Consider the following 8095-nt stretch of genomic DNA (forward strand, 5'->3'; position numbering starts at 1 on the left):
CCTCCCTCCCTCCCCTCCCCAGCCCTCCCTCTCCTCCTCTCCCACCTCCTTCCCAGCCATCGCTCAGGGGTGGGGGGTTCCACCTTGGTCAGACCGCCTGAAGGAGCTGCCAGCCCCCACGGCAGGTCCACAAAACAAAACAATTATTGGCAAGCACAGAAAGGGAGAAAAAACACAAAATCAGGGTTGCCTTTGTCTACAAGTGGCTGCGGCTCTCAGTGGCAGGGAGAGACTGCGCTCGCCCTCTCCAGTGAAGCTGGACATTTTCTTGTGCTTAGGACAGTCCTCGCCACTCCTCCGCAGCTCCACTTCCACGTCTCCAAGCACACACATCAAGAGACACACAGACGGCTGAAGGGGTGCCCGTTACAGGTGTGCTTCCAATGCCAGTCGTCGACATGGTCGCTTTCCTTGGGGAGAAGGAAGTAGGTGAGGGAAAAGAAGTGTCCCTTCTCCAGGGCTTCTCTCCGTTAAAGTCTGTGCACACACACACGAAGACAGGTAGGTGTGCGCACGAGCACACACACACAGACACGCACTAGATCCTAAGGGAGAGGAAGGGCCGGGGCCCCAGGAGGTGCCCTGGGCCTGGGCCTGGGCCATGCTCTGGCCGGGGCAGCTCACACGGTGGTGACCGAGAGCAGAGGGTTGTAGACCCGCTTGCCGTCGGCCGAGCGTGCACCGTGCGCCAGCATCTCCTGGATGGTGATCCAGTTGTCCAGGATCTTCTTGTTCCGCTTCTTCATGGTCTTGCGGTGACTCAGGGCGATGATGTTGAGCTCCGCCTTGCTGTCGCCACTCTGCTGCTCCCTCAAGCACTCCAGCCGGCTCTGCATCATGAACTCACGCCGCTTCCGCTGCTCCCGGGCCCGGATCAGGTGCTGCTTGCGCTCCTCCTTGCTCCAGTAGCGGCCCATCTTCATCTCGCTCACCGCATCGTCATCGGTGGTCATGCCGCTGCGCTCCTCCCGGATCTTCAGCGCCCGGGCCTTCAGCAGCCGATCCCGCACGGGCCGCTTGGCCACATAGCGGGTCCCATCACTGCGCACCTTCACCTTCCACTCCATGCGGGGCGCTTCGGTGGCCACGGCCGCCATCCCACCCACCCGCGGGCCGCCGGCCAAACTCAAGGGGCCGTGGCCCAGCTCCTCCAGGCCTCGCGCCGGGGCCAGCTGCATGCAGCTCTGGTAGTGCTCGCTCTCCTGGCCCTGGCCGCGGTGGCGCCGTGAGAGGTAATGGCTGCCTTCAGGGCCCACTCGCTCCAGCGTCACCCCCATCTTAGGGTTGCGGCGGATGCGCTCCTCTGCGTGCTGTCTCCGGCCCACCTCGGGATCCCGGGAGAGGGATTGGAACTTGGCGGGGCTTCCCTGAGGAGGAGCCACCTTCGAGGGGGTGGCGACAGGGGGGCCAGGAGGGGTCCGGTTCAAGTTGGAGTTGCCAGCAGCAGCCCGCTTCAGGGGGCTCTCCGGCAGGGGCTCCGCAAGCAGTGGGGTGCTACGACAGCTCTCCCCTGTGTTGTAGGCGCTGGTGCTGTCCTTGTCCGACTTCTCGGGCAGCTCGGAGATGTCGGACAGCTCGTGCTTCTTGGGCTCACTGGCCGCCAGGTCGTACAGGCTCTCCTCCTCCAGCAGCCAGGCCTTCATGCAGCGCTCCCGCAGCTGCTGCATCTTCTGCGCCCGCAGGATGTTGCGGCACTTGAACTCCAGGTGCCGCAGCTCCTCCTCCAGCATGGCCATCTCGTGGCCCAGGCTCTCGTTGCGGTTGACGTCCAGGGCATTGTTGCCGCTGGAGGCCCGGGAGAAGAGGAGACCCAGCTGGTTGCCGTTCTCCAGGTGGCACTTAATCTCCAGCAGCTCGCGGTAGCGCTCATACTCCTCGTCAGTGAGGCCCGGGACGTCGCCCCCTCCCAGCCCCGCCCCCTCAGCCAGCAGCGAGTCCATGCTGAAGTGGAAGTCCCGACTCTGCAGGACATCCCCTTGCAGGCCGAACTTGCGCAGGCTCCCAGGGGTGTTGGTGGTGCTCGGGGGCTCGTCCCCCAGCAGGTCATGTTCAGAGCTCTCTTCGTTGCGCGTGCTCTCATCGGTCCGGCCCACTCCACTGTCCAGCTCCTGGCTGTTGCTCAGGCCTTGGCCCCCATCAGGAGCCCCCTTCTCCTCTTCGTTTCCAACCTGGGGCAGAAAGACAAGGGGGATCAGAAGGGGCTGCTGGCTTCGTTCGTTTCCCGGCCAAGGCTGGGAGATTCTACATACCCCCAGCCCCTTCCTCCTCTTCCCTCCCTCCTGCCCTCCCCAGCTGCCACCCTTCCTCCTTCCTCACCTGTTGGGCAGGGGGCGATTTCAGCTTCTGAGCATGCAGGTCCCCCTCATTCTCAGAGGCAAAGGCATCCAGGAAGTCATCCCGGTCACTGTCCTTCCACTGCTTTGCCAGCTGGAGAGACAAGCCCATGCTGTTCCCACCACTTCAAGGACCTGCTCAGACATCCCTCCAGTCCCTCTAGGCCTGACAACCAGCCTCCTGGTGTTGGTGAAGTTGAATAACACAGGAAAGGGGGTGGTCCCAGCCCACTCAGCCACCAGAGGCTGGAAGGAGAAAGGGGCTCTGGGATACCCCTGCCCGCCTGCCCTGCATCAACTCCAGGTTGTTGGCATGTCTGTGCCATTGTCACGGATCAGCAGCTTTCAAGACAGAGAACCTGATGTCAGGGGCCCCAGGTCACCCTGCCGGGCACACAAACCTGGCTCTCAGGCCGGGCCACCAGCAGGGAGATGTTGGTGTTCTCCTCCTGGCTCAGGATGGCCACCGCCTCTTCCCGGTTCTGGACGTCCACACCATTAATCTGCAGCAGACCAGGGGTCAATCACTAAAGATGCTAGGGCTGGCCCAGGCAGGCTCTGGGTGGGCCACAGAGAGCCCAAGCACGCTGGGCTGGGGCAGGCTGTCGAGCTCTGGTAGGATGTGAGTAAACGTAAAATGCCAGGGAGAGGACACTATGACCCATGCTAGAGGACGTGTGTGCTCAGAGGACAGGAGTGGGGAGAGAGAGAGGTGGGTGCTGAGGCAGGAGAGGTGCCAAAGCAGTGAGGGCCCTGGGTGCCAGCCGATCCCACCGGCACCAGGGAGCCACTTGACCCGGCTGAGCAGGAGAAAGAAGAGACTTCGCCCAGGTTTCGGGCCAGCAGGCCACCTGGCAGCAAGCGAGGCTCTTAGTGGGCCCCAGCGAGGGATCAGCTGAGGGTGGGGCTGGGGCTGCGGGCACAGTGGGCCGCAGTCAGTCCTGCTGGCTCTGCCAGTGCTCACCTGGACGATGCGGTCTCCCTCGCGGATCCGGCCGTCTTTGGCTGCAATGCTGTTGGGATTTACCTGCAGGACACACACATTTTGGGGACTTGATGCCTAGGGTACCCTTTCAGTAGGAAGGGGCAGCCTCACCTCAGGGACCCCCAAAGCAAACTGAAATTCTCTCTGGCTCCCACTCCAGCTCAGAGCAGCAGCTTCTGAGCCCCGAAAAGTAGGGGCCGAAGGCAGTGGTCCCTGGGTTAGCTGCCTCTCCTCAGGGAGAGCACATGCCAACTTGCCGACCAGAGCACCCCAGCCCCTGCCCACCACCCTGTGCCCTGCCCCTGGCACACCTATGCTCTTTTGCACAGAAACCTGTTCTTTTTCGTCAGGGATTGGGCAAAAGCAGGAAGCTGGATGCTTCCCCCTACTGAAAAAGATCAGCCCTAGGACTTGATGGGCTGAGGATACTGCTAGCATGGAGGACAGCTGGGGAGCCATTCGCCCTCCCGTGAGTACACAGACATCTGCCCAAGTCAGGGAGGGGAGAAGGGGACCCCCTGTTGAGTCTCAGGGGGCTAGCCGCAGGATGCGGGAGAGAACAAAGCCTGTCTGCTGTCCCACCCCAGGCTCAGGTCTCCTTCTGTACAACTGCCTCGCTGGACACACAATGGAGCCATCGGCTGTCCTGGCCTTGCCACCCAGTACCCAGCAGCTTATTTGTGATGCCCTATCCCTGGCAGCTGGCAGGGACCTTATGGGCAGCCTCCGAGCCCTGGGAGGGCTGTGTGAAGAGGACGGAGTGGGGGTACCTCCCCTGCCTCAGCGTCTGCCTCCATACCTCGCCAACATAGATGCCCAGGTCCTCCTCGTCGTCCGTGCGGTAGCAAACCATCAGGCCCAGCTTGTCTTGGTGGCTGCTTTTATACAGCTCCACCTCCTGCCACAGGGGAAGCACGTGAGCAAGGAGGCGTGCCGACGGGGGCAGCTTCAGCCCGGCCCCCCGCACTGCACCGGCAGCAGCTCACCTTCCCCTCCACACCTGAGCTGAGTTTCCAGCCCCCCGCTCGGAGGGTTTCTCTTACCATCCCAGATGGCGCTTGTGTTCAATGGTCTCCCCTACCAGGAAATGCCCAAGACACACACAAGACACACAGGACACAGACATGCGTGGGACATGGACTCACCAACATGGACGGGATGCACAACCTCACCCGCGCCCTCCCTGCCAGCCAGGTGTGTGCCGGGAAGGGCCACGAGGCCCAGCCGCCTGGGGGCAGCAGGAGCCAGGCCTGAGCAGGGCCGCAGACAGCGTCCTGGGCCGGCTCCCGGGGCTGGCTGCGGGCCGTGGCCTGACCGCCCGGCTCACCTCATACTCCAGTTCATCCATACGGTCTGCCTCCTGCGGGCCGCCCTCCATGAACTCCGCTGGGTCATAATACTCATGGCTGATGGGGGGGCTGCCCAGGAGAAGGTGCGGGTCAGGCCGGCCGTCTGCTACTCTGATGCCCTAGCCCCAGCTCCTGGGCTGGCCGGCCCCACTGCGCTCAGCATGGAGCCCCGCTCCGGGTGCGCTCTGGAGGGTAGGTGGCCTGCTGCCTCCTTTAGAGCCCCTCCTTCTGCACAACATGCATCCATGCAAAGACCAGGAACGCTTCTTGAATGGGAGTGTGCAGGGGTCCACACTGAGGCCCCAGGCGTGCCTAGCTCTCCCGCCCCATCCCCCAGGCTAGACTCCTACAGCCACGCCAGCCAGCAGGGACTGACTTCTCCAAAGCTCCAGGTGCCCACCCACCCGCCCGCCCAGTGCTGGCCCCACTCATGCAACGTCCCCAGGAGTTATCCAGGCCCTGGAAGACTTCTGCAGAGCAGAGGGAAATCCACTCTACCTCCAGGGGCTGCCCTCCTTGCCCCACAGCTAAAACTGGCTGCTCATGACCCTGCAGCCTACCTCCATGCAGAGGAGGGGGATCCCAGGACCTCCTCCCTGCAGCCTGGCTAAGAGTAGCAGAATGAGTCAGTGCTCATGATCATGAGCCGCCAGGCCTGGATGGAAGGCCCTTCTTCTGAGCGGGCCAAAGAAAGAAGCCAAAAAGATGGAGGAAAGTCAGAGCACGCAGAGGGATGGGACAGGCAAAGAATGCAAGAAGATTCAAGGAGTGATGCTTGTGAGGCAGGAGACGGTGAGGTGGCACAGGAGGGTGGGGAGTGGGGGGGACCTCGACCATGGCCAGCTGGGCCGTGAGAGAAGCTACATTTCCAGCAGCAAAGTGTCAGGACAGGACGGTGTTCCCTCAGTCCTGGGGTAGACATGATGGGGGGGCCTGCGTGCAAGCCTCCCCTTGGCCCCCTTCACCACTGGTGCCCAGCTTAAGGCTAGATGCCTGGAAGTGTCTGAGCCCTCAAGTGCCACGGTCAGCTCTGGAGGCCAAGGAGAGGCCGGCTGGTTCGGGGTTTCCCTGCCACGCCCACAGCTGCACAGATGCAGCCTCTGGATGGCGTGGAGATGGCTGCCCCAGGTGGCATGCTCTCTCTGGAGGCAGGGCCCGGGGCCCTCCTGAGGACGACTCACAGCTCAGAGAGGACGTACGGCTCCAGGATGACCATGGGTGGGGTGGGTGGGCGCAGCTTGCCCAGCGCCATGATATGCTCGAAGGTGATGTCGGTCTGAGTGCCACTGTCCACCAGCTGCAGGTCGTGGCAGGAGCTGTCCCCCCGGAGGCGGGGGCTGCGTCTCAGCACCTGGATCACCAGGGGCTCCTTGGAGGAGCGCAGGGCCTCCAGGGTTTGCTCCTGAGACAGCTTGGAGAGCTCCTTCCCGTTCACCTGCAGCAGAGACACGCCTCTGTGAGAACCCTCACGGGCCAGCTCCTCCCCTCTGGAGGGGAAGACAGAGGCCCTGGACAGCAGGCCCCTCAGCCGCCAACCAGCACCCCCAATTCACTCAACCAAGGAATCCGCTCTACATCCACAGCCCCAGCTCCCCTTGGTGCCCTCCTTCCCAGGCAAACCCCACTTCTCAGCCTCTACTCCATGGAGTGCTGTCTGGGGCTCGCTGGGCCACACCAAGGGCCAGGGAGGCACGGTGTCTGCACACTGCATCCGGAGGCTCTGCCCCTGCCCTAGAACATCCTTCAGTCCCTCCTTCAGCAGGAGCCTTCCATCCACAACTCTTCTGTTCTCTCTCCCAGCAGGACCTGCTTCTCCTTCAGGCAGCATTAAGGCCAGAGCTAGCATCTAGAAGGTTCCAGAGAGCCCCTTGCCAATGACTGAGCCATACCAGCCAACCCTCAGTGAGCATCTGTGTTGTGCTCATCCAGCATCAAGGCAGGAAGATGACCTTGACTTCTCTTCCGAGGTCTGTCAACAAATGTCTACTCACTGGGGAGGGTCAGGGTTGGGTGGGGATGCATAATAACATGGTCTGTGTCCTCATGGTGGTGACTGCCTCAACACACAAGAAATCTCCTAGAATGGAAAGGTGGCCTAAGAGAGGTGCCAAGGAAGTGGCCATTATAAAGCCACCATCATTTCTTGGACACCTGGTATGTGCCAGGTCCCAGGTAGGGCGCCTGATGTGGGTTGCCACCGAATCCTGAACCCACAGCAATCTTGAGGGAGAATGCCATTATTGTCTCCATTTTGCAGATGAGGAAACTGAGGCTCAGCAAGACGAAGGGACTGAATCAAGGTCATGAGCCAGGACAGGCTGCAGTAGTCAGAATGGGAGATGGAGGAGGAGGAGGCCATCGCAGGCCAGGGCCCAAGCAAGAAGCAGGACTTGAACAGCTTTGCAGGAAGAGCAGAATGGAAGAGTAGGAGGACAGGGGCTGAGGCTCGCGGCGGCAGCGACAGCAAAGGAAGCAAGCCCGTTACTGCTACTGGGAGGCCCAGCTGGGTGGAGCAAGGGGGGCCCTCAAGGCACCTGCGGGTAGAAGGCCAGCCCCAGCCCAGCCACCAGTTTCTGCAGCACCCAGCCCACACCGGGCTCTAGGAAGGGATGCTATGACCTTGAGTTCCTCCTGGGGGGGGAGGCAAATGGAGACAGGACCACCACCACCAGAATTCAGGCACGTGTCACAGGGCCAGTGAGGAGGAATCGGGAGGTACTTCCTGGAGGAGGCAGCACTCATGGGGACTGGCATGGACTCCCCATCACTTTCTAATTATTTTACTACACGTTACTGTTATCTGTGCTCTTGGGGTTATTTACATCTTTTGTGTCTGGAAGGTGGAAATACTTCATGACGGCGTGTGGCCACACATCTCCCCCTAACTGTATGTTCAGTGATGCTTTGAAATCGCCTGCTGTGAGAGTATTTACACCACGGAAATCGGCAAATGCTCCGAATCAGGGCTTTGTGTTTGGGAACGTTCAGCAGCTCACCGCTGCTCTAGCCTGGCCGCAAGCACAGAAGCAGAAGGGCTTGGAGCTGTCTTCAGGATTCCTGTGGGGGAGGCGTCTCCCCGAAACAAGCAGGGCAACAAGCATGCTGTGGGACACTCAGGTGACACTGGCAACCGCAGGAATGTCTTTCTCCCTGGAATCGTTACCCAGCAGCAGTGTTGCTATGGAAACCAGGCCCCGGCACTGAGAGGAGCGTGCAGGGCAGGCTGTTGGGGGCTGGAATGTCAAGGGGGGGATGGGCACTCACACAGCCTCAGCACCTCAGATCAGGGGCCATCAGAGAGATTGCCTGTGACAGCCCAGCAGGGGGACCTCTTCTGCAGCCGAGCACCATGGGCTTCTTCAGCCTCCTCTCTCTCCTCATCAGGTCATGGTGGGCCTCAAGAACTAATGGGGGGGGGGGGGGAGAGA

At 61.5% G+C, this 8095-nt stretch overlaps 1 protein-coding gene across 1 annotated transcript; it reads right to left on the minus strand.

Moving 5' to 3' along the window:
* Positions 1-66: 66 nt before the first annotated feature.
* Positions 67-7522, minus strand: PDZD4 (PDZ domain containing 4). Its single transcript, XM_008586868.1, has 8 exons — positions 7518-7522; positions 5867-6154; positions 4646-4736; positions 4118-4216; positions 3298-3360; positions 2735-2836; positions 2317-2427; positions 67-2168 (listed from the first exon to the last, which is right to left on the minus strand). Exons 1-8 carry the CDS (start codon positions 7520-7522, stop codon positions 621-623), a joined length of 2307 nt encoding a protein of 768 aa, XP_008585090.1. The 3' UTR covers positions 67-620.
* Between the last annotated feature and the right edge of the window lie 573 nt (positions 7523-8095).

The sequence above is a fragment of the Galeopterus variegatus genome, unplaced genomic scaffold (assembly GCF_000696425.1).
Source record: "Galeopterus variegatus unplaced genomic scaffold, G_variegatus-3.0.2 Scaffold4160, whole genome shotgun sequence".
NCBI lineage: Eukaryota > Metazoa > Chordata > Mammalia > Dermoptera > Cynocephalidae > Galeopterus > Galeopterus variegatus.